Source organism: Podarcis tiliguerta (assembly GCF_965153285.1).
Source record: "Podarcis tiliguerta genome assembly, chromosome: Z".
In the NCBI taxonomy this organism is placed as follows: Eukaryota; Metazoa; Chordata; class Lepidosauria; order Squamata; family Lacertidae; genus Podarcis; species Podarcis tiliguerta.
The window spans coordinates 48,035,586-48,062,230 of NC_139553.1; the positions used below are offsets into that span (position 1 = coordinate 48,035,586).

The 26,645-nt window shown below is 46.4% G+C and overlaps 1 protein-coding gene across 4 annotated transcripts in view; it reads left to right on the forward strand.

Annotated features, from left to right (window-relative positions):
• The window catches only part of DOCK11 (dedicator of cytokinesis 11), a 164,630-nt gene that overhangs the window by 92,256 nt on the left and 45,729 nt on the right, over positions 1–26,645 (forward strand). For all 4 annotated transcript variants that reach the window (XM_083422552.1, XM_083422553.1, XM_083422554.1 and 1 more), the window contains exons 20-32: positions 9,468–9,591; positions 10,433–10,554; positions 12,389–12,472; positions 13,571–13,660; positions 14,174–14,292; positions 14,644–14,713; positions 15,047–15,172; positions 15,782–15,853; positions 16,138–16,284; positions 17,803–17,886; positions 17,992–18,103; positions 22,211–22,389; positions 25,801–25,917. In XM_083422552.1, coding sequence (XP_083278678.1) covers positions 9,468–9,591; positions 10,433–10,554; positions 12,389–12,472; positions 13,571–13,660; positions 14,174–14,292; positions 14,644–14,713; positions 15,047–15,172; positions 15,782–15,853; positions 16,138–16,284; positions 17,803–17,886; positions 17,992–18,103; positions 22,211–22,389; positions 25,801–25,917 — 1,446 coding nt within the window. The remainder of the gene's footprint in view (positions 1–9,467; positions 9,592–10,432; positions 10,555–12,388; positions 12,473–13,570; positions 13,661–14,173; positions 14,293–14,643; positions 14,714–15,046; positions 15,173–15,781; positions 15,854–16,137; positions 16,285–17,802; positions 17,887–17,991; positions 18,104–22,210; positions 22,390–25,800; positions 25,918–26,645) is intronic.

Genomic DNA, 26,645 nt, shown 5'->3' on the forward strand with positions numbered 1-26,645 from the left:
ATACCTCGTAATGCCCTTCGGTCTCCAAGCCGGCTCCGCATGTTTTCAAAGTTTTATCAACCACGTCTTGGGACCTTTGCTCTACAAGAATTGTGTGGCCTTTTTAGATGACGTGTTGGTGTATTCGGAAGATGAAGAGCAGCATGTGAGGGATGTGAGAGAAGTGTTGGGCCGGCTGCAAGCCAATCAGCTGTGGGTGAAACTGGAGAAGTGCCAGTTTCATGCCAAGGAGGTGGAATTCCTGGGGTACCGCTTATCAGACAAAAGATTGGCCATGGATCCAGGCAAGGTCCAGGCGGTGCTGGAATGGAAGACACCGAAGACCAAGAAGGATGTGCAGATTCCTGGGGTTTGGGAACTTTTATCGGAAGTTCATCAAGAACTTTGCACACTTGACGGCGCCCATCACCGACTGCCTCTGTAGCAAGAAGAAATTTGTTTGGACGGCGGAGGCGGAGCGAGCTTTTGAAGAACTGAAAAGGGCTTTCGCCTCGGAAGAACAACTTCTGCATGTGGACCTACAGAAGCCCATGAGAGTGGAAACAGACGCGTCAGACCGAGCGGTAGGGGCGGTACTTCTTCAGCCGGGAAGGAATACGTCGGAGTGGAGACCGTGTGCCTTCTTCTCGAGGAAGCTGAATAAGTCCGAGCGGAACTACACGGTGTATGACAGGGAACTACTCGCCATTCACGAAGCGTTCCGGAGGTGGAGACATTTATTGATTGGGGCACAACACAAGGTGCAAGTGTGCACCGACCACAAGAATTTGGAGTATTGGAGAACAGCTCGAGTACTCAACCAACGACAAGTGAGATGGGCACAGGAATTTTCCAAATTCCACTTTGAGATTTGTTATGTACCAGGCCCAGAGAACGTCAGGGCGGACGCTCTCTCATGCAAACCAGAGTATTTGGAGGGGGAGGGGGCAATCGAAGAAAGACATGTCATTCCTGAGGACCGCTGGGTGTGTGGGGCGGCGCTGGTGGGGAGACGAGAACTGGTAGAGGAAACGGAAAATGACGAATATGCCCAAAATAAGCTCAGAGGTCTCAGGGGAGAGGGTGAGAGCCCGGAGGGTTTTGAGGAAAGAAACGGGGCATTGTATTACAAAGGGGCACTGTATATACCAGAAGGTGAATTGAGAGGGAGGGTACTCAAGCAGTTGCACGATAGTCCCACGGCGGGACATTTTGGACAACACAAGACCATGTGGATGGTCACCAGGGAATTTTGGTGGCCCAAGGTGAGGGAAGATGTAAAGGAGTATGTAAGAGGGTGTGACCAATGCCAGAGGGCCAAGGGGGAAAGAAGGGCGCCGGCAGGGTTATTAGAACCATTACCCACGCCAGAACGGCCTTGGGAGGCGGTATCAATAGATTTTATGACGGATCTGCCCAAATCCAAGGGGAAAACGGCCATCATGGTAGTAGTGGACCTGTTAACTAAGATGTGCCACTTTGTAGCATGTTCACATGCAGTCACAGCGGAAGAAACGGCGAAGTTGTTTGTAGAACACATCTTCAGGCTGCACGGCGCCCCCTTGAGGGTGATCTCAGACCGCGGCAAACAATTTACTTCCAGGTTCTGGAGGAAGCTCATGAGCTTGCTGCACGTGGAAGTCAATTTTTCGACTGCCCGGCACCCTGAAACCAACGGGCAGGCGGAAAGAGCAAATGGCATCCTCCAACAATATCTGAGGTGTTATGTCAATGACAGAGAGAATGATTGGGTCGAAAAGCTGGCGCTGGCAGAATTTGCCTACAACAATGCGGAGAATGTGTCCACAGGGATGAGCCCCTTTTTGGCTAATTACGGGTGTCACCCCAGGGCATTCCCAGGGGAGGGAGGCGAGAGATGGAGCGTCCCAGCGGCCGAACATTTTGTAGAAGAGATGGAAGCGATCCATCGTCAGCTTCAGCTCAACTTAGAAAGGGCCAAGGCACAATATAAGAAGCAGGCAGACAAGAACAGAAGGGAAGGTGAAACAATAAGGGTGGGGGATCAGGTGTGGCTGTCTACCCAAGGGTTGCCGTTCAAAGGGGGTTGTAAAAAATTAAGACCCAAGAGATTGGGACCCTTTGAGGTCATTCAGCAGGTCAACCCAGTGGCTTTCAAACTCCGGTTACCCAGCCATATGAAATTGCACCCAGTGTTCCACAGGTCGTTACTGTCACCGTACAAGGGGGGAGGTGAAGGGGAGTACACCAGGGGACCAGTCTTGGAAGAGAGGGAAAGCAGTAACCATGTAGCGGAAATCCTCGATTCCAGGTGGAAGGGCAATCAGGTGGAGTATTTGGTGGCGTGGGAAGGGGAACCGGAGTCAGAAAACACCTGGGTGACTGCAGAGGAGGTCAATGACGGGGTTTTAACAGAAACGTTCCACCAAAGATTCCCGAGGAAACCACAGCCGGTAGCAAGGTTTAGGAGGGAGTATTTCGGCACCACAGACGAGGAAGAGGAACTGGAAGGATTCGCAGAGTCGGAGTTGGAAGAAGGAACGGACTCAGATGACGAGGAGTACCGAGAGACTAGGAACAACAACAAGTGGAGAAAGGTGTTCGAAACTTCAGACGATGAGGAAGGTTCTTTCCGGGGTTTTACCTCCTCCCAACCCGTAGGGGAGGAGACGGGAGGGGGTGAAGGGGGCCCTGGAGGGGAGGTGGATGTCAGGGAACTGCCATCGGCAGGACAGGAGGTGCAAAGGCTCTCTGAGGTGGAGAGAGACGTAACAGCTGAAGAGGGAACCAGTAGGGGGCGAACAGGAACGTCAAGGGAAGGAGAGTCGGAGGAATGGCTCAGAGACGCTTCCAGCGAAAACAGTGGGGAGGTCTCAGGACCTCCTATAGGGACACCCGTTCCTCGCCGGAAACTGTCACGCCGAGAGTCCAGAAGACGTGTTTCCGTTAAGGAGCTTTTATGTTGGAAACGTTTCCGAAAGCAGCCACTTTCGGATTCTGCTAGCGATTGACGCAGCCATGCTGGAGGGGCTCCGTCACAGGCAGAGGTTTGAGAACTTGTTCAAACTCTGAGGGACTTGCAGTTTACGCACAAGCAGCTCTTCATCCCATCACAAAACCCTTAAGTCTTATACCCTTAAATCCTAATGTCACAAATCCTTATCATATTTCCACTAAAGTCCAATAAATTCATTCCACCATCTCCCAACATTCCTTAATTATGCAATTTTATACTAAATGCTGTTTTAGAAAATTCCCAATTTTCCCCCACCATCTCTTCCCCCTGGTTTCGGATTTTATCAGTCTTTTCTACTAATTATTAGTCTTTTCTGTCATTTCCATTAATTCCCTCAACCCGGTGCTCTTATGTCCGAGGCTCTTAACTCTTCTCCCTGGTCTGCCTGGAAGTTTCTTTTAAAACCTAAAATTAAATCCCAAAGGGCTTTTTTCTCAGTGGCTCCTTTATTCAATTTCAACATGCTTGCCCAAACTCCATGTTCAAATTTATAATCCAGAAGGTATTCCAAGGCATACTCCACAGTCTCTTTGAGGTTACGGAAATCCATTTTTCCAAGCTTTCCCGCAGTGCCACCCTCCAACAAAAAAAACATCCATCTTGCCTTACTCAGTCCAAGTGGGGCACTGCCTCTCCAGATCTGACTTTCAACGTTCATAACCTCGAACTTCTATTTATGTCCATCAATTTGAAACACTGATGTTAAGGCTTCCACATGAATTTCGTCTTGCAAAGACAAAACAGGTTGTTTTGGTTGTCCCATCCTCTTCTCCAATACTTGCCCTTTCGAAGTTAGTTCCACATCCCGAGCAGCACCTGTTGAATTGTTCACTTTCTGTTCCAAAGCAGAAACATTTTGTTCCATGCCAGAGACACTTTTTTCAAGAGTGCCCACTGTCTTTATCACTTGTTCCAACAGAGCAGTTATTTTATCAGCCATGTTCCCAGGAGCTTCTTGTTTTTCCAGTGTTATCTTAAAGTTCTTCAAGGCCACTTATTTCACAGCCTCCATGTAATGGAATTTTCCGCCTCAGAAATGTAACAGTTGCAACAGTTTCTGAAGCTTCCTCTATCGGCAACAGTTTCTATTTTTTGTTATTTTCAGGTCAGAATTCAGTTACAAGATTACAAATCAGTTCCTCTTCCTTCCAAATCAATACGAAAAAATATATATCTCTGTTCAACCCTCCTTCAAGATGTGCTTCATTCCCCGTAATTTTTTTTTTTTAAATCATAAAGCCTTTTGACCGCCCGATCCCAGGCTCGAGACAGTGGTAAATTAGGTAGTCTTCTTTACTGTCCTGCAGGTTTCAATCGTCCACAAAAGAATTCCCCCCTCTTCCCCTGCTTCCGAGGGGGTGTTCAATATCTTAAATGGTGAAAATTAATACTTTACAGAGTACTTTTCGTAGGCTTCAGCTTACAGCGGCTTTGCTTTAATCTTTTTACAAAATGGAAGGTGGACTTTCTGTTTAGACCTTCACGTTCAAGTGCCAAATCCAAATATTTGGTAATCCAATTCAATTTACTTACGAAAATTTACTTAAAGTCCAAATGTCCGCAGGAAAAGTCGGCGCTTTCTGGCACAGCTGTGCGGCTTCACTCCCTGAAAGTAGCGGTCAATTCTATGTACCACGCCACTCACCCCACGTCGCTCCGGAGCCCCGAAACTGGGTCTCCCCGCGAGTAGGGGAGGCACAAAAGGTACGTGCCGAATCCCAAGCCCACGGTCTTCTTCCGCCCGTGGTTTTTCATGGGTCTCCGCCTCGCCGTGGCGGTCAGACCCTTGTTTCCAGGGAGCGGATTCCTCCGAGACGGAGGAAATCCACCATTATCCAGAAGCGCCAACCGGGAAGTCGCTAAAATGCATAAACTTGAGCCTTGAGCAAATCCATAACAAGAACAAAGCTCTCTCCCTTATCAGTCCGTGGCGGCAATGAGTGATGAGTGACCTTGCCAAGTTCCAGTACAGCAGGGATGATACGTGTGTGCCTTATCTTATGTGCTGACCACAAAGATGTGCAGACCCACGTCTGGGAATAATGCCAGAGTGTGTTCTCGGAAATGGTGACCTCTGCCTCCAAGATAAGTGTAAGAACAGGAATATCCTTTTATGGTCAGGAGTGCAGGAAGGAAATCCATTTTATGGTTAAGAGTGCCGGAGCAGGAACATCTGTGATGTCAACCTGCGTGTACAAGCTGACGTGCCTGGGGAAGGGGGAGAGGTGCCTGGAGGATATATATACTGCATGAAACTTGTCATTTCTTTGGACTTGCTGTGGACTTGATCTGCTATCCGGAGAGCAGAATAAACTCTTTCTTTGAACCAACTCGGTGTCATTTGACTTCCTTCCTCCTGTCCCAGAGCAACGCAGACCCAATCGGTGAACTCCAATAAGGCTACAATGCTTATACTACATTTTTTCAATTTGCCTTGAGAAAGTCTTTAAACCTCTTTTGTTGACCACCAGCATTACGCTTTCCATGTTCAAGTTCAGAATATAGTAGTCACTTTGGAAGACAATAATCAGGCATCCGAACAACATGACCAGTCCAATGAAGCTGATGTTGAAGAATCATTGCTTCTTGTGGATCCAGAATTGGCCTCCACAGTCACCTATTACTGTGGATCATGTTCATGGAAGACAATTTTACTAAGAGTGATCATCAAAGAAGAGGAAGAAACCTTATGCAATTGCATGTTTGCACACGTGTGGGAAAGTGGGTTTCCTCTGCTCTCCATTTATTTATTTACTCCCCTCCCTCCTGGCAACACAAAAGCAGGAAGTCCTTTCTGCACTGCCTCCAAAAACCCAAGTTGCTCTCCAGCCCTGGCTTTTGAACGGCTGCTGCCCCCAGCTGAAACTTGCTTGGAAGTGCAGCTGGTGGAAAAAATATACTGGGATTTATTTTTTTAATCTCTGAGTTAAAAAATTAAAAAACCCTGTTGCCTACACTGCATCCCCCTCATGTCTATTTATTCCCTGACCTTTGATATCTATTCAACCAATTACTTCTACAGGTTTTGTTTTAGAGAAAGCATGCTAATTTAAAAATCATCTGTATATAATAAAACTCTGAACAATATTTTGTAGATAAGTAAGAATTTATATGACTTAGGCCTCTAAGTTATAGCAGTTGCCCGGACATTACCCAAGGTGACATAAAATTGAGAAGATCCATAACTGAGAAAATGAAAGGGGGGCGCAAGGGGTCTGGGATGACGCCGGAGCCCTGGCACTGTCCAGCTTTGGGAAGGAGTGAAGGGCTCTAGGACCCTGCCAGAGCCAGGGAGCTTCCGTCCCACAGCCAGTGTGTTAACAGCTTTCCTTCACAGGGTGCTGAGCCGAGGTAGAGCAAAACTGAGAAGAATTGAAAATATTCATTTGAGAGTGCCAAACAGTGGCCTTGTTAAAATTACCAAAGTTTGGACTTCCGGGTTGGCGCTTCTGGTTAATGGCGGATTTCCTCCATCTCGGAGGAATCCGCTCCTTGGAAACTAGGGTCTGACCTCCATGGCGAGGCGGAGACCCGCTAGAAACCACGGGCGGAAGAAGCCCGTAGACTTGGGATTCGGCAGGTACCTTTTGCGCCTCCCCTACTCACGGGGAGACCCGGTTCGGGGCTCCGGAGCGACGTGGGGTGAGTGGTGCGGTACATCGAATCAACCGCTACTTTCAAGGAGTGAAGCCGCATTGCTGTTGCCAGAAAGCACCGACTTCTCCTGTGGACATTTGGACTCTAAGTAAATATTCATAAGTAAACAGAAAATTGGACTACCAAATATTTGAATTTGGCATTTGAACGTGAAGGCCTAAACAGGAAGTCCGCCTTCCGTTTTGTAAAAAGATCAAAGCAAAGACGTCGCAAGCTAAAGCCTGGGAAAAGTACTTTGTAAAGTACTAAACTTTCACCATTTAAGATACTGAATACCCCCTTGGAAGCAGGGGAAGAGGGGGGAATCTTTTGTGAATGATTCAAACCTGCAGGAGAGTGAGGGAGACGAGTTAATTTAACACTGTCTCGAGCTTGGGATCGGGCTGTCAAAAAGTTTTACGATCGAAAAAAAACTAATAACGGGGAATGGAATACATCTGGACGGCTGAATAGAGATATATACTTTTTTGCATTGTTCTTGTGGTACTTAAAAAGAAAAAAAGCTGAATAGTAATTTTGTTATTGGATCTTGATTTGGAATAACAAAAAATTGAAACTGTTGCCTGTAGAGGGAGCTTCTGAAACTGTTGCAACTGTTATAACTGAGAGGTGGAATTTTCTACTGAAAAGACAAAGGCTGAGAAATAAGCGACCTTGAAAAGTCTTGGGATAAGAATGGAAAAACAAGAAGCTCTAGGAAACATATTGGACAAAATAAATGCTTGGTTGGAGCAATTACAGGAAAAGATGGACTTGACGATAAAGAAATTGGACACCTGCGGACAAAGTGTTGCTGACTTGGAACAAAGTGTATCTGACTTGGATCAAAAAGTGAGTAATTTGACAGGAACTGTTCGGGATGTGAAGGAACCAACTTTGAAATGGCAAGTTTGGGAGAAGAAGATGGAACAAACTGTTTCTGCTCCTCAAGAAGAAATTCAAGTGGAGGCCCTGGCCCCATTGAATCAAATTGATGGACATAAGTTGAATGCTGAGGTGATGGAGTTTGAGAGCCAGAATTGGAGAGACAGTGCCCCGCTTGGACTGAATAAGGCAAGATGGGTAGATTTTCTGTTGGAGGGAGGCACTGTGGGAAAGATTGGAAAAGTGGAGTTCTTTAACCTCAAAGGGCCTGTGGAGTATGCCTTGGAACATCTCTTGGATTACAACTTTGAATATGGAGCATGGGCAAACATGCTGAGATGGGATAAAGGAGCTGTTGAGAAGAAAGCCTTTTGGGACTTAATCCTTGGCATTAAAAGAAACTTGCAGGCAGGGCAGGGAGAAGAGTTAAGAGCCTTGGACACAAGAACACCAGGTTGATGAACTATATTGAATTGACAGAAAAGACTGACAAAATCCGACACCAGGGAGAGGAGACGGTGGAAGAAGATTGGAAATTTTTAAAACATTATTTAGTATAATATTGTATAATTAAGGAATGTTGGGAGATGGTGGAATGAATTCATATGATTTTAGTTGAAATATGATAAGGATTTAAGATTTTAAGATTTAAGGGTTTAAGATTTAAGGGTCTTTTTTCCTTTTTTTCCTTATTAGATTGAAGTGTAGATAATCTTTAAGATGTTGATGGGAAGATAAGGTTAAAACGAAGTAGTGAAAGATGGAAAGAATTTGCTGACTTAATTATTAACTGGAATACAAAAAAGGGAGGTTGGAGGAAGTCGAGGGAATAAGTCATTGAAGGATAGAATTGTGAAAAAATGGAAGGGTTTTAAAATGTTTCTGTTCTTTTTTTTTCTAGTGGGGTGGAGCTGTTGTTTTATGTATTTTTTAATTTTTTAATTTTTTTCTATTTTTCTATTTTTATTTTTTATTGTACCTTTTTTCTTCTTTCTTTCTTCTGTAATTATTAAACTTATAATAAATATTATTTTAAAAAAAATTACCAAAGTCCGGTCATTTTATCCATATCCGTCTTTGGGAGCAAGGAGCAAGGGTTCTGGGATGCTGCTTTTGAGTTAAAAGAATTAAACTGTTGTCCTGTTATTTAAGTCTCTTTCCTCCCTTCTCCCCTGCATCTGTCTGTTTCTCCTTCATGTCTGTTAGGAGACTTTCTCTCATCTTTGCCTTCGATATCTGTGCTACAGGTTTTAGAGTTTTAGGAAAGCTGTGATACTTTAAACAATATCTGAATATAGCTGAAGAATCTTGTTAAACAGGTTAAAACGTTAGCAGGGTTGGAGTAAATTCAGCAGTTTAAAGTATATAAAGATATGATGAGGAGGGAGGAGAACAAAACCTATAGAGTAATCACAATATGCAGCCATAGTGGGTAAATATAGAGAACCACGGAAGTGGGGGGGGGGGGGAGGAAGTCAATGATCATGATTGCATGGGCAAAAATGTTCCTCTTTAACCAGATCTTTGGCTGATTGATATCCAATGCCCTTTTAAAATGTGTTTGGGGAGGGTGGGTTTATTGGGTTGCTTTATTTTGTGCTTTTATATTTTGGGTTTGTGTTGTAACTACCCTGAGACCTTGCAGGTATAGGGCAGTAAACAGATTTTAACAACAACAACAATGGCAGCCTGGTTCATCACTGTGAGAACAGGATGCTGGACAAGATCGGTCCTTTGACCTTGTCCAGCATGACACTTCTAATGATGGGAAGACCATTGAAGGCTTTGCAGGATAAGAAATTTGGGCGGGAAGTCAGTTTAGGAGGGATTTCCAGATTAACAAGAGAGATGATGAATGCAATGCCATGTTGGTCCTTCCCCCTCCCCCCATTTTTTCTGGTTTCTTAAAGAGTAGTTTAAACTGCATCTCAGCACTCACGAATGCAGCATCACTCTCATTGTGTCATTTTAGATTAAAATTGAACTCCCAATCCACCTCCATCAAAAGCATCACCTGCTTTTCACCTTCTATCATGTCAGCTGCGAAATTAACACAAAGGGGACAGCAAAAAAGCAGGATGCCGTGGAGACAACAGGTAGGCTCACAACCTGAACCCACGCCTTTGTTCTCCCCACCTCCCACACAAGCAGTCTGTGTTTGGTAGATCCAGGAAGCATGAGGTGTGTCAGAAAGGAGTTGTCCTATCCATTCCATGGACCACCACCCCCATTGTCAAGTGCCCGTCTCTTTGTTTCAGTTTCACATACTACAAGACTGGATACCTGCCCTCCTGTTCCTCACCTGTCTTTCTAGTGTGCAGGTGGTTAGCTTAAAACTGGGCCATGTATTTTAGGCATTGGGAAAAGTAAAATGTGAAATGATTCTTAGAAATAGCTGTGTCTTGCCAAGCAAAAATGTGTTAGTTACCCTATTATTGCCTCCCCTCACCTTACAAGATGACATTTTTTGACAGAGTATCTCACCAAAGACTGTGTAAGCATAGCAGTCATGGGATAAGAGGAGAGGTCGTCCTGTGTATCAGGAACCGATCACGAAACAGCAAGCTGAGAGGGGGAATGAGTGAATAGTTCATGTAGAAAGTGGAGCCCCCCCACAGACAGATACTTTCCAAGCATTCATAAATGATCCAGTTAGAGGTGAACAGTGAGGTAGCCAAGTTTGCTGATGACACCCAGTTGTTGAGGGTGGTTAAAACAAACAGAGATCTCTAGGAGCTCAAAAAGGACCCTCTCCAAGCTAAGTGAATGGGTGATGAAAGGGCAAATGCAATTCCATTTTAGCAAATTAAGAGAAGGGGAAAAATGGGTTTGTTTCCAGTAACATATAAGTGATTCCCAAAGCAAGTTCATGATCATGATTCTACCTACATGCTAAAAAGGATGCTTACACAGCTGTGTGCATTGCTGTCTCTGCAGTTGGGTTTACTTGGCTGCCTTTGCTGAAGGATGGCCGGATCATCACCTCTGAGCAGCACTTGCCTGTTTCAGCCAATCTGCCAGCAGGCTACCTGAGTGTCGGGGATTCTGAGGCTCGAAAGGTAGGGAGACCTAATAAGTGAATCTGAGGGCGTGGACTGTATTTTACCTGTGCTGATACGCTGTGTGTCTTCCATGCACCTAAGAAGGTACACCAAATGAGCTTGCAAATGATGCGGTGTGCAATTCATCATCTGAGGACATCACCATTCCTTTTTAAAGCAAGATTCAAACACTCTGTGTCCTGCTCATTAGGATCCCATCCCCTCAGACACTCCCCCCCACAGTCAACTGACAATTTGCGCAAGCAGAATGCATTAGGTAAAGCCAAGGCAAAAACTTAATTTGCATAATTATTCTGACCAGAAATCATTCAGACTTCTTAACTGCAGGATTAAGGGTGCTGGGTTTTTGTTGTTGTTCAAAACACACGTTATAACATGATGGTCCAAGTCAGCGGCACCTCAATCATTAATACAATTTGATGTCTGCCTTTGTGAATGGATCTGCAGTGGAGGAGCTCACTGGGAGGTTCAGTCATTGCAACAACCGGGACCCTAAACTTATAGTAGTATTAGTAGTATGAATAATATTGTAATGCCAAGTTACCGTATTTTTCGCCCTATAGGACACACTTTTCCCCCTCCAAAAATGAAGGGGAAATGTGTGTGCGTCCTATGGGGTGAATGCAGGCTTTCGCTGAAGCCTGGAGAGCGAGAGGGGTCGGGACGCACCGACCCCTTTTGCTCTCCAGGCTTCGCGCACCTCTACGCAAGCCGTGGGAGCCCGGCTCCCGACTCCCACGGCTTGCGGAGAGTTGCCTGCATGCTGAAGCCTGGGCACACTGAGCTCAGCGTGTCCAGGTTTCGCACAGCTCTCCGCAAGCCGCAGGAGCCCGGTGCCAGGCTCCCACGGCTTACGGAGAGCTGCCTGTTCTGGGTGCTGGGGTCGGGGGAAGCTCGGGCTTCCCCAGCCCTGTGCCTGGGGGGGAAATAATTCCCCCCCCCTTTATTTCCCCCCCAAAAAACTAGGTGTGCCTTATGGGACGGTGCGTCCTATAGGGCGAAAAATACGGTACTCACTTAGCAGTATACTCAATCCACTGGCAAAATGCTTTGCGCCAGCCAGGAGAAGTGGCTTGCCCCCACTATTGAGGGGGCTGACATCTGATGTCACACATCATGTCACAGAATGCACTGATGTAGCACACATCATGTTGTGCAACACACTGATGTGGTATGCCACATCGCCGCTCAATATTGACGGGGCCTGGCGCCCTCCTAGGAACCTCGGGTGGCGGGGGGGTGCTTCAGCCCTCCCTAGCTGGCACAGCTGGTGCCCGCTGACAATAATTTCGCAAGAGAATGCATGAGCAAGTTGCTAATAACTTCGTGGTGCAATAGACAGCAGAATCTCTCATGCAACAAGTGCAGCAGCTGCATTGGAGCCCACTGTTGCATAGTATTAAAACTTGCCCATCTGCTAGCACTAACAGGCAGAGATGGATGGATACAAGCAAACAGGAGGCTCGTCTCAGCTCCCCTATGTCCTACCCCTTTTGTGGGAAACTGCAATCTCTGAAGAGGCCAGCCCTCCGGCCTGAAGAGTGAAGGCAGTAATTCTGTACCCCATGGACTACCCACAGATTTTTGGATCCAAAATCTACTGAAAAAGATTGAGATACCAAACTACAGTTTGAGGATTGCGTCAAATTATCCCCACCACCAACACTTTCTTTCAATCTTCTTTCTGAATTTTGTGCATGAAGATTACTTTTTTATACTTTTTCATGCCGGGCTGAGCAAAGCTGCCTTGCGAGGTGAACTGAACCTCTTTAGCCAAATTCAAACGTGACACTTTCTCCTCTTCTCTCTCCTGCCCTCACTTTTGTTGCAGCCAAGTATTGATGTTAAATGGGTTGATGGGGCAAAGGCTCTCTTCAAGATCAAGCTCCATTTGGAGTCAACCATTTACACCCAAGTAAGTGCAACTCAGCCTTTGCTTGATGGGTTCTTTAAAAAAAAATAAAAAATGAAGGATCCATAACCATTCTAAGGGTAACTATTGAAAATGAAGTGGCATTTTTTCCATCTTATAAGGCTTGGGTGGGAAAATTCCACATTTGGCCCTTGGGGTGCTCTGGAGGCCACAGCTCCACAAGCCACCTCTCCTCCACAGGCCATGCCCCTTCCCTCAGCCTTGGCAGGAACGACAACAATAGTTCCTCTTGCCTGCCTGCCTAGAGAGATGTATGCCATCTTGTGTGCTTAGGAGCCTCCAAACCTTTGTGAGGCTGGACTGCATTCCATCTGAATAGCCTTCTCTGCATTCCTTCAGGGTGGTTTAATCATATTAGTCCATTTCTGTAGACCAATAAAATGCCAAGTACACTGTAGTTGGTTGGAGGCAGTCATGCTTCTGTGCACCAGTTGCTGGGAATCACAGGTGGGCAGGGTACGTTTGGGTTTCCCATAGTCATCTTGGCTGTCCAAGATGTTCTGAGATGTTTCCTTCAAAGCATAGGAACATAGGAAGCTGAGTCACTGGTCTATCTAGCTCAATGCTGTCTACTCTGACTGGCAGTGGCTTCCTAGGGTTTCAGGCAGGGGACATTCCCAGTCCTCCCTGGAGATGCCACTGGGGATTAAACCCAGAGGCCTTCTACAGGCAAAGCACATGCTCTACCATTGAACTATGGCCCTTCCTCTGCAGAGGAACACAGGAAGCTCCCTTATACTGAGTCACAAGATTCACCCATCTAGATCTGTGCCATCCACACTGGCTGGCAGTGGCTTTTCAGAGTTTCAGGCAGGGGACATTCTCAGCCCTACCTAGAGATGTCACTGGGGATTGAACCCGGTACCTTTGGCATGCAAGGCGGATGCTCTACTACTGAGCCACGGCCCTTCCCTTGGGCAATTGCCACTTTGAGGTGGCATGGGAGATGCCACTGTGTGCCCTGTAGGCTCCGTCAAGAACCATCTGCCATGTCTGAAGGCTGCTGGTCTTGGGTGAAAATCAGTGGGATGAATAAGGCACAAGAGAAGGCTGTGAACTGAGCTTCTCTGTTCCTTTCAGGATCTCCACCTCCATAAATTCTTCCAGTATTGCCAGATGATTCAAGCAGGTGCCAAAGAAGTCCCAGGAGAACTTGTTAAATATCTCAAGGTGAGCTGGAACGGTTCCTCTGGCCCGTCCATGAGCACCCAACACTAATGGGGTCCCCCTCCTGCAGAATGTGGATGTGCGCTTCAATCTGGGTTCTAGTTGATTTTAATTATTTTTGAATTTTTTTAATAGTCCAGCTCTTTTTTCCTGGCAATTTCATTTTTTCCCCATATACCGCTTTGTGGTTTGTTTGTTTGTTTGTTTGTTTGTTTGCTTGCTTGCTTGCTTGTTCACTGTCAAGTGGTACATAACTTTTGTGAAATAAAAATAAAGTATCTATTTTATTATATTCATTTGCCCAGGCTTTCCCTGGCCCCTTATTACTGTACTCTGCCGCTGCTGAATTTCTGTTTTTATCTGTTTTCATAATACTAGTTTTACTGGTTTATTAATGTTGTGAACCTGTGTGTATGACACTGGCTTTCATGTTGTGTCTTTGTATACTGCCTAGAGGATTTAAAATACAAATTTTACACTTTACAAATGCTTTAAAAATAAACACGTGTGTTTCAGTGCCTACATGCCATGGATATCCAAGTGATGATACAGTTTCTGCCTGTGGTCCTTACGCAACTCTTTAGAGTCCTCACCACCCGGACACAAGAGGAAGAAATTGCTGTCAACTGTACCATGTAAGTTTTTTGTGATAGTATACTGTTTGTCATAGATCAGTGAAGCCACAATCCCAAGCTTTGAGAAACCCACATTGTTAGAGTCGGCAGCAGAGTCAGTGGGTGGGGCTTGCTGCCTTTCACGTCTCCCTCGAATTGCAACCCCATGGATTGGCAACTGATGGGGACATTTTTGTGGTGGGGGTGGGAGGAGGCGTCTTGGCTGATGGAGGTGGTCTTGCTGCCTCACCTCCCCCCAGGAGAGTGTACTTACCCAATAAGTAGGTGAAGCTGCTTTTCCACAAGGAACATGCAGAAGCGGCCCTCCTTCGCAGATCCTGCCTCACATTCAAACTTGCTGTTCTTCCTCAGGGTTCTCCTCCATATTGTGTCCAGATGCCATGAGGAAGGCCTTGACCATTACTTGAGGGCTTTCATAAAGGTAAGTGCTGGCTGCGGTTCTTAGCTTCTTATAAGAGGATTAAACAAATTTGTGGAGGACAGCACCATCAATGACTGCTCTCTGCCTCCACAGTTGGGAGCAGTAGTGCTTCTGAATGGCAGTTTCTGGAAGACACAGGAGCAGAGAGGGCTCTTGTGCTCAAGTTCTGCTTTTGGGTTTCCCATTGGGGCTTCTGGGTGGCCACTGTGAGAATAGGATGCTGGACTGGTTGGAATGCAGTCCATTCTTAGGTCCGTGTGTTCTGCCCCATCACCCTCTCCTTTGTGACTGGGGAGCCCTCTTTGATGATGTGTGACACACACTCTTTTTCAGTATTGCTTTCGGCCCGAGAAGCCTGTTGTGCCTCACTCAAAGACTACACACGAAATCTTGGCTGTCGCGATGGCAACAATTTTGAAGCAGTCGGCAGATTTCTTGGCCATCAATAAGATGCTGAAGGTGAGACAAGACAAGGCAGGATTTTATTTGCACCCACTCAGTGGAAGCTGGTTCATTAGTGTGAATGGGGCATTGCCCCACTAACCTCAGCCTGAGGGGGCACTGACTGTTAGCTCCCTCTCCCTTAGTGTTGCCACTGTAGAACTCTGCAGAGCAGAGGCAGTTTTACGGTGGCACAACTGGTGTGGTCACACTGCAGGCACACCAAAACATTGCTATAGAAGGGAGCATGAGAGGTGGGGGAGCACTGAATTTTAGCATTGCACAGGGCTCTGCTGAGATTTGAGAGCTCAAAGGCCGCCATGGTGCAGAGAGGAAGTGGAGGAGGAGAATGGCAAAATCAGAATGGGTTAGCTCTGCTTTTCACTGGATTTGGCGCCACCTACTGTTGGCCTCCCTGTCTTCCACCCTACCAGCTCCAATGGGCACATCCTGCCAGCGTAACAGCCTAAGGCCAGTCTGGCCAAGGGTGCTGGGCTTGATCATGAAAGATGCATCCCAGCACTCATTGTGTGGCCATTGCCAATCCAGATTCTTCCAGGCTGAGAATCACTGTGATTTGCTCTTGCTTAGTGAATGTATCTCTGTGTTTCTCCTGGTTTATTCCAGTATTCGTGGTTTTTCTTTGAAGCTCTGGCCAAGTCAATGGCTATGTACCTCCTGGATGAGAACAAGATTAAGGTAAAGACAAAAGCAGCCGCTTCAGGGCTAGCAGGAGGTGCTCAGCAAACGTAGTGCAAGTATGCTTCCTCTGGCTCCACATCACAAATCTTCCTCCCAACATAAATGACAACTAGAAATATTGGGGAGAGGTGGAGAGCTGTGTATGCTGCCTTGAGCTCTTTCGAGGAAAGGGGGGGGGATAAATGCAGTAAGTAATGCATCTTATCCTGCAAATGATAAAATGGCGCTCCCAGCCTTTTCCCAATCTTTTTCTTGTTCTCATTCACATTGTGCCGCTTCAGCTCCCCAGGGTCCAGCGGTTCCCAGAGTCCTACAACCACGCCTTGCACTCTCTGCTCCTCGCCATCATCCCTCATGTGAACATTCGCTACAGTGAGATTACAGAGGAGTCCAGAAATGTCAATTTCAGCTTGGCCAACTTCCTGAAGGTTGGTAGTTTCTTTTGCTCTTTCCGTCCCCCTCAAATCCATACACACACACACACACACACACACACTATGAAAACAAGAACTAAGAATAACATCTTTGACCATGTCTGAGGTGCAATCAAATCTGGAATACTGTGTTCAGCTTTTGGGCATCCCTGCTCATAAAAAAGAAAATGGTTGTAGCAGACTAAATTCTACTCAAGTGAAGACTCATTGAAATTAATCAGCCTAGGTTAGTTATGGTCATTAGTTTCAATGGGTCTGCACTAATTATTGTTGGATACGAACCAGAAATTTTTGAATTGGAAAAGGTGCAGAAAAAGGGCAACCCAAACTGATGAAAGGGTTCAAACAAGTTCCTTATGGAGAGAAGCTCTAAGCCTTGGGGGTTTTAGTTTGTGGGGAACAATTCATGAAGGAGTCAGGGATCAGCTTTGCCCAGGCTTGGAATCGGGTCTCTTTAGAGGAGGAGCAAAGGGAGCAGGATCATGTAACAGAGGCCCACAACACCAGTAACCCCTGAGTAGTTGTCAGAAGGACCCCCCCCCCCATTCCAGCAACTGGTCTCTGCACCAGTTCCCTGGGTCCTTGGCTTGCTGTTGAGCACCACACCCACCCACCCACCCACCCACCCACCCACCCACTCACTCCAGGGACTCGAGAGAGACTGTGTGCCAAGCAGGATCTTCAGGGCATGCAAAACTAGCCTCACATGAGTCTAGTTGGAAGGAGAGGAAGCACATGTGATAACCTCCTGGGCCCAGCTGAAGGGCCGGGAAGAGGTGGATCCTCTAGATCTCACATATCTGAATGGAATAACTGCTGAAGCAATAGCTTGTTTAGAGTTCCACAGTGTAGCCTTTCCTTAATAGCCAGGGTATGTGTGGCAGATGTGTATTAAATTATGGCCAGGGCTGTAGCAAGGGGGTGGTGAGGTGGGCCCCCGCCAGGGGTTCAGGCAATGCAGGGGGGGGGGCGGCCAAAATTGGCTAAAAATATCTCCATATCGATTATTGCCTCATAAGGAAGTTTTTAAATGAGGGTGAATTGAGTGGGTGCGGGGGTGGAGGAGAGGCAGAAAGAAGAGCCAATTTGTCTGTGGCTAGGGGGCGCAATCTGGACGGTTCTGCCAGGGGCATAAGATCGCCCAGCTATGGCTCTGATTGTGGACATTGTTGGACCTGCAGATAGGGTGAAAATTTCCTCTCTCATTATACTAGAACTCGAGTCATGCAGCAACACTTAATGTTGAGTGTGAGGGCGGTCATGGCAGGCAGAAGAAAGCAACTGTGTGTTGCTTTGCAAAACATTTGCAAAGGATACTGAGAAGCTGCATAGGACGACAATATGATAAAGGGTCTGGAAGCCAAGCCTTATGAAGAATTTTTAAGGGAGTTGGGGGTGTTTAGCTTGGTGAAGAAAGGACAGAGAGGCAATAGGATAGCCATCTTCCCAACCACTTCCAAAGGTGGTCCTGTGACAGAGCACATTCTTTTCTTTTCTTTTTATCTTCTGCAGCGATGCTTGACATTCATGGACCGGGGATTTATTTTCAACTTGATCAATGACTACATTTCTGGATTCAGCCCCAAAGACCCAAAGGTAACATGGCCAGACTTGTGGAGGCAAGAAGATGATTAGTGTCACAGATTAGTGTGCATTAATACTATGTTTGTGGTTTTTGTTTTTTTCCTCCTCCGCATCTAGCTGTTGCTGGAATACAAGTTTGAATTCCTGCAGACAATCTGTAACCATGAGCACTACATTCCATTAAATTTGCCAATGACCTTTGCCAAACCAAAACTTCAGAGAGGCCAAGGTAAGTCTTCAGCTGAGTGGCTTAAAAGGCTGATATTTAGTTATTATTGATCCATCATAACTTTTGTGCATTCTGCAACTCCTAAGCACTCAGGGAGGGGGCAGACATCATTTTAACACTTCCATCAGAGGAAGGCTTCAAACACCAAAAATAATATTGTGGTTCTTTAAAAGACTAACACAATTATTACAGCATGAGCATCTGTGGGCTACAGTCCTCTTCGTCAAAAGCAAAGCATGGAATTAACTCCAAAACACAGTTTTACTAACCCTAATACCAACTAACCTTTTGAAACCCACTAAAACCCTTTGCCGCACCTCACATTCCTAAAGAGTTTAGAATGCATAGACACTTGCACACTCAACTCATTTGCAAAAGTTTCCTTCATTGCGTTGTACAGAAACATGGTCCTTGGTGCATCAGAAGCGGTTCAGTCATGCTGGCCACATGACCCGGAAAGCTGTCTGGAGAAATGCCAGGTCCTTCGGCCTGAAAAGCGAGATGAGTGCCACAACCCCATAGCCACCTTTGACGGGCTTAACCATCCAGGGGTCCTTTACCTTTACAGAAACACAAGGCATTGCCTGCCTGTTTTTCACCAGAAAGCTCTGAGGCACCTGAGCTGACCCACAGGCCTGTAGGTCTCATTTTGAGGTTGCTTCTTCAAGGTCCTTTGGGATTCAGCTTACTTCAAAAACCTCCTGTGTCCGTTTGTGTTGCACGGTATATGTACCGTGTTAATTGAAAACTGACTATATATATTATTGATTCCTTTTTGTTTCCCTTTTACACATTAATTAGATTTCTTTTCCATGGTTCTGGAACGGTTCACTTCAGTAGGTACGTCTGGGGTAGGGCTGGGTTTGGGAAATCCCTGCTGGGAAGCTTCATGACAAATCAACTGCAACTTCAAATCAGCTGGTACATTCTGTACCCGGTAAATTTTTTGACAAACACTGCCATGCAGCCAATGCTTCTTAAACTGATCAGCTTGTTTTTCGCACCCAATGCATTTCAGTTAAAAGCATGCAGGATTGATTCTTAAGCCAACTAACTCAGTTTCTGACAACTGCTTTCTGCTTTTGCTGAATCCAAGATAATGCTGAGCTGGCCCATCTGGGGCAGCAAGTTTCCCCTCTCTGTAAACGGCACCCTGTAGAGCTTCAGGATTTCAGGGTTATGAGGGTGCACATCTAGGTCACAAAAGCACAGAACGGATAGCAACATTAACTTTTCGTGGACTAACTTCTGTGTTCCAAAAGAGTTGCCATAAACATCCAAACTGCTCATGGATCACCATGCAACTTTTATGCTTGGCCTCAGGCCTTGGCCATAGAGGTTGGATTAGACACAGGGTTGTATGCTCCAGTTCGCTCTTGCTCAGGAGATAATGATAAATAATAATAATAATAATAATAATAATAATAATAATAATAATAATAATAATATATTTAGTAAATTATTTATTTAATAAATTAATAAATTATTTATTTAATAAATTAATAAATTATTTATTTAATAAATTAATAAATTATTTATTTAATAAATTAATAAATTATTTAATTTATTATTTATACCCTGCCCATTCTGGGTGGCTTCCAACAAAAGATTAAAAATACATTAAAACATCAGTCATTAAAAACTTCCCTGAACAGGGCTGCCTTCAGATGACTTCTAAATGTCATATAGTTGTTTATTTCTTTGACATCTGATGGGACGGCATTCCACAGGGCGGGCGCCACTACCGGGAAGTATTCAGGAAGAAGGAATGGACTGAACTGCAGTTCACGTAGGCCAAGCCATCAAATAGAGTGACCATTTTTCAACCCATTAAGGACAATATAATTGCTGCTGGTTCTTGTGGGAGGGTTTGTACCCCACTACTAGAGCATGTGCTTTGCATCTAGAACAGGGGTCAGCAACCTTTTCCAGCTGTGGGCTGGTCCATCGTCCCTCAGACCATGTGGTGGGCCACACTATATTTGGGGGGGCGCAGATGAATGAATTCCTATGCCCCACAAATAACCCAGAGATGCATTTTAAATAAAAGCACACATTCTACTCATGTAAAAACACGTGGATTCCTGGACCATCCGTGGGCCGGACTGAGAAGGCGATTGGGCCGCATCCGGCCCACGGACCTTAGGTTGCCTACCCCTAATGTAGAAGGTCCCAGGTTCAGTCCCCAGCATTAAAGGGAGCAACTTGCAGAGGCTTGAGGGAAACGCTGCACCAAACCCTAGAGAGAAAATAATGAGCTAGGTGCACTTAGCATAAGGCAGATTCAACATGACGGGAAGGACATTGTCTCAGTAGTGTTTCTGGTACTGGAAGTCAGGTTCCGAGGTCTTGCGAGGCACCAGAAGTTGCACTGGGGGCCCTGCAGTGTGGGTGCTGAGCACCTACAAGAAAAATTTGGCAGGTGCTTGGACCCCCAGGGCCCACTATAGTTTGGCACACGTGCACACGCACATAATGATTCACAGTATATTGCCATGTCAAGTACTGTGAAACCAATATTGTAATATGGACTTCAAACTGGTTTTGGACAGTATATCGTCCAGCCCTAATCATTGCCACCAGGCACAAATAAACCTGAGCAGTAGAGAAATAAAACTAAAAGAGGAAAGCTAGGATAAACATATGTTCTTAAGAGGCTCTTAATGGTTATTAATGTTGCTGCCTTGCTAATGGCCCAAGGGAGGGCATTCCTGATGCGGCTGCTCTCTCCAAGAAGGCCGGCTTCCAGATAATTCACTGAAATCCACTTGTCATGAAACAACTAGCAGGATCTCCTCAGATGATCTTCAAGACCTCCCACAGGAGGCAGGGATGTCATTAAAAGGGGATTAGACAATTCATGGAAGACAAGGCTATTGATGGTTAATAGCCATGATGCCTATGCTCTGCCTCCACACTGGGAGGCAGTGATGCTTCTGAAGACCGGTTGCTGGAAACCACAGAAGCTGCTCTTGTGCTCGAATCCTTTTTGCAGGTTTTCCCACTGGGGCACCTGGTTGGCCACTATGAGAACACGGTTGTTGTTAATTACTATTTATGTACTTACTTACTTACTGCCCTTCAACTCAAGATCCCAGGGCAGATTACAACATTTGACCACTGTGAGAATAGGATGCTGGACTTGATGGGTTATTATCCTGATTGAGCAATTCTGGGCTGCATCAATAGGAGTATAGCATCTAGATCAAGGGAAGTTATAGTGCCACTGTATTCTGCTCTGGTCAGACCTCACCTGGAGTACTGTGTCCAGTTCTGGGCACCACAGTTCAAGAAGGACACTGACAAACTAGAACGTGTACAGAGGAGGGCAACCAAAATGGTCAAAGGCCTGGAAACAATGCCTTATGAGGATCGGCTAAGGGAGCTGGGCATGTTTAGCCTGGAGAAGAGGAGGTTAAGGGGTGATATGATAGCCATGTTCAAATATATAAAAGGATGTCACATAGAGGAGGGAGAAAGGTTGTTTTCTGCTGCTCCAGAGAAGCGGACACGGAGCAATGGATACAAACTACAAGAAAGAAGATTCCACCTAAACATTAGGAAGAACTTCCTGACAGTAAGAGCTGTTCGACAGTGGAATTTGCTGCCAAGGAGTGTGGTGGAGTCTCCTTCTTTGGAGGTCTTTAAGCAGAGGCTTGACAACCATATGTCAGGAGTGCTCTGATGGTGTTTCCTGCTTGGCAGGGGGTTGGACTCGATGACCCTTGTGGTCTCTTCCAACTCTATGATTCTATGATTCTATGATTCTATGATTGAGCAGGCTCTTCTTAATTTTTTAAGTTCTCATGTTCCTACCATGCCAACTCATGGTGCTGTCTCCATCACCCACTCACCTTCACTTGACTTGCTAACTTCCTAGGCCCCTTCATCTTTCCTTGGGCCTTTCTGCCTGTCATAACGAGATCCGCACAAACTAGCCAACAACAGCCAGAGTCCCTCCTGCTTGCCTTATTCCCCTGTGTGACCCACATGGCAGCTCAGCCCATTGCTTTGAGAGGCTGCATTGCCATCGCTGCCACCCAAGCCCTTAACGCACTGCAGTCACAGAAAGTGAAACATGGCCCTTGTTTTTCATTTCCACGGCAGATGCAAACCTTGAATACAGCTTGTCTGATGAATATTGCCGCCACCACTACTTAGTGGGCTTGCTCCTGAGAGAGACATCTATGGCTCTGCATGACAACTACGACATCAGATCCATGGCCATCAGCATCTTGAAGAGCCTTCTGATAAAACATGCTTTTGACAACAGATACCAGCATAAGGTATAGTGATATTGAGTGATGGTGTATTCCAGTGGTGGGAAAACTCGGGCCCTCAAGGCTTCTCTCTCCAGCCCTCAAAACTCTCTCCAGCCCTCAAAACTCTCATGCTCCTTGAGTGTTTTTGCCAGGCTGGGAAGGGTCCTTGGGCTACAATTATGTCTCTTGCTTGCCTGAATGAAGGGGTGTGTGAGCGTGTGTGTTTAGAAACTAGCCACTGGCACAAAGGAAACATTTGCCTCTGTGGCTGTGCCCACTTTGGCTTTTGGTTTCTGCCCACTCCTACCATGTGGCCCTTGGAAGGTTTCCAGGAAGGGAATGTGATCCTAGGGCCAAAAAAGGATCCCCATGCCTAGTGAAGCCAGCTCTATTTGTCCACTGCAGAAGCTGCCTCTGAACCCATTTTAGTGCATAACCAGGTTCTTGGTCGCATTTGCGAGAAGGGAAGAGGAAAGGAAGAGTTTTCTTGGAAGGCAGAGACCTGGCCTGGCTTCCACTATCAGGCATCATATCCACTTTCCCTGCCTCTAGGTCAGCAAGGTTTACCTTGCCTGGGCCAGTTCATTGCAGCAGAGATCCCTCTGTGGGCCAGATCACACACATGCGTGATTTCTGACATCTGCATCCACGCAGATGTGATTTCCGATGCCGCGGAAGTGAGTCCCTGCACCGCACTTCGCCAGTTTAGCACAGCGCACGGGGACTTGCTGAGTGGGCAACTCGGTTCAGGGGCGGCTCATGGGCCAGTTAAATGACCCCCGGCCAATGGGCCTTAGGTTGCCGACCCCTGCTCTAGGTGTCCCAGGTTCCATCGCTGGGGGAAAACAAGGTCTGATGGAGGCCGCCTGTCACCAGAGCATAACTCCTGTACTCAAAAGTTACCACTAGCTACCAGGCCAGGCTTAAGGTTCTTTTATTAATTTACAAGGCCTTGACAGTCTGGGTCCAGGATGCTTCAAGGACTGCTTGATTCATAATATCCCTGCCTGAGGCTTTTGGGGGAGTCACTGTTAATGGTCCCCCATGGCTCAGATACCCAGTTGAGCAGTCAGTCCCTGGTGAAAATGGACTTGGGGTCAGCACTGAATTAAAGTTTGTCCCCAACTGCAACCCTGACGGAAAATCAGCTCTACTCAGGAACTCCCAGGCAGTTTTGGGGTAGCACAACCAGTGTGGTTGGGCTGGGTGCCCCCCTGCAGGGGTGTAGGAGACTGGTGGGCCCTGAATTTTAGCATCACACAGAGTGCCACTGAAATTTGAGAGCCCAAAGTCAAACCCTGCTTATTTCTTTAAAAAGTGGGGCATGTGGTCAGCCCTGAATTTAAATTCAGCACCAAGTGGGGTCCTACTTTTGGCAGGAATTTTCAGTTCAACCACAACTGCAGAAAATCCTTCCTTTGCAGTCCCAGCTTAAATTCAGGCCAGGTCTGCAAAGGAAAAACAGGTTTATCTTTTGAAGTTTGAATCACCTGATGTTATGCAGTATGAGGTGATCAGTGCCGCCCCCCTGCCCGCTTGATGGTGCTAAGCCAGGAGAAGCCTCTTTACAATCCTTGTGGAAATGACTAGAGTTGTCAAGCGTGCTCAAATTGCCCACTTGATTGCACTCCCAGATATGGACTTCTTATTGTTTCATAAGGCTCTTGGGCTTATGTTTTCTCTCTAGACAGGACCCAGCAGCTTTCATTGCAAGTGCTGACAGTGTCACTTTCAGCTTTTCCAGTCCTCACCAGCTGGGAGCCCATGTTGCTGGCAAATGTGGGACCAGGCATAGGACTGGCTTCCCACACCGAGTCCCAGGAAGGCATGGTGGTGGTAGGAAATTTCCAGGGAATGGGGGAGACCTTGGGGGTGGGGAATCACACTTCCCATGCTAGCAATGTGTTAGGGTTGAAAATCTTTCAGGCGCTGCTGTCTGTTCTGTAGAGAAAGCCCACCATGGCAAACTACCCAAGATGGTCTTTGCAAGAAGATTTGCAGCCTTGAGTATCTGGGGAGCTTAACCCCTTCCTACTCTGGAGTCCAGGGGTATCTAGAGCTGCTTCTTGACCACTTGGAGCACGTTTATCTTCTCCCCGGTTCCAGCTTCAGAAGTAATTGCTACCAGGACTGTCCATCATCAAACCCTCAGTCGCTGCTGTCATGATCTCCCTTGAGGGCTGTCTGGCTTCCTCCAGTTCTGCACGTACCAAATTCAGTGTCCTGCATAGAAATTGGACTCGTGGGAAACCTTTTTCTGGTTTCTTTTTAGAAGTTGGGCTCATGGGAACCTGCTTTTATTTTCCTTCAAGAAAAAAGCTTATTCCCAGGTCTTGCAGTTGCAGAGTTAGTATTGGAAAATGCAAACACCCCCAAAGTGGTTTTTTCTTTCTCTTTCTTTCTTTCTTTCTTTACATACATTTTTGTATTGAGTTTCCACTTAAGAACACAGTTTCCCTAATAAAAGGCAATTCAGTGTTCTCACTAATATATTCATCTTTATACACAATTTCCCCTAATTTATGCATTTTTGTAAACACTGCTTGTTTGGAGAACCACATTGAGAAATTCAAATAAGTGCAAATTCTGAAGGACAGCCATACCTCAATTTGCATATTGTTTTGAGAAGTGCAGCTTTAGCAGATCTGCCTTTGGATGGGAGCTGAATTGGACGGCTCCCACATTTCAATTCCCCACCCTACCTTGCCAATACATTTTTTAAAACCTGCATGTCAGATGACAAGACCCATTGAAACACCAGGCAAAAACAGTCCTGTACAAGCAGCCCTTTGGCTCTCAACTATCTGCGCCTTTTAGAAGTGTGTGTGTGATGTTTATGATGTATTTCTTCCTCCCCCACCCCTTGGTTTTAATGTCTCTGTGGTGGGGAGGGGTGTTTTCTGCCTGGTTGTAAGTCGCTTTGGGTTTCGCTGGGCAAGATAATAGAATCAAAGGAATGTGGACCTGGAAAGTACCCCCAAGGGCCATCTGGTCCAACCCCCTTGCAATGCAAGAATCACAGCTAATGATGGTGAAGGGATAAAATAAATAAATGAATACAACTACAGGTGGAGACACTTCTCCCCAAACCTCCCGCCAGCCGGGTAGCTTAGTCAGTAGAGCATGAGACTCTGAATCCATGGATCCAGGATCCATGGTCCTGGATCCATGCCCCATATTGGACAAAGATATTATTGCATTTGCAAGGATTGGATTAGATGACCCTTGCCGTCCCTTCCAGCTCTCTTATTCTATGATTCTGTGGTCCCACTCCTGTATCTTTAACAGCAACAATGACATGCAGAAGTTAAACAGGTGAAGCTGCTCATGGCTTGGCTCCATCAATAAAGTGACTAACAAATGTTATAAATAAATAAAACAAGGAAATATACGTCACAGCTAGCTTGGCCCTTAGTTATCGTTTCTCTCTTGCAGAACCAGCAGGCCAAAATAGCTCTGCTGTACTTGCCCTTGGCTGGACTTCTTCTGGAGAACATCCAGCGGCTGGCCGGCCGGGACACCCTGTACTCTGGCAGCACCATGTCAAATTCTGTGAGTAATTTTGTAGTAAAAATGACTTGCATTTCCCTCAAGCTAATGGAGAATGTCTGTTTTTAGCTCTGTTTACAAACAGTACAGTTGCTTTGTAAGGGTGCATGAGAAGGCCAGTGGTGAACATGCTTTCCTGCAAGAACCTCCTTGAATGACCTTCCCCTCTAGAGGTTGCACATCCATTGTGGGAGTGCTCGTTGGCCTGGCAGGGCTGCAGCCACCCTTCATGCTCCTGCTGAGTGCAAAGTTCTGCAAGTTATTTCTAAGTGCATCTGGGGGTCTCTTTGAGACCAGGAACCCTTCATTACAGAAGGGCTAGGGTTCAGTGGCCTTGCCTGCAGAAGGTCCCAGGCTGGCATTTCCCAAGCAGGGCTGGTGTTTGTCCCCTGCCTGAAACCCAGGAGAGCCACTGCCAGTCAGCATAGACCAATGGTCTGACTCAGTGCTAGGCTGTGTTATCAGGGTTCCCACTGGCAAGGAGGTGTCTAGAAACCCTGTTCAGACCTTTCCTATTCAACATGGAAGGTCAGAGGGTGGAGCGGTTGTAGCCGACGTTCCTGGGGATAGTGGAGGAGTGGCATTTGCATGTGACTCTGGCCCCTGGACTCATGTGGCCCTTCTGTCTTCAGGCACAACTTCTGAACAGGGCTTGAGAGCCAAGCAAATGTCACCCAGAGCAGCATGAGCAAGAAACTGGGCTCAGAGTGGAGCTATTACACCAACAACAG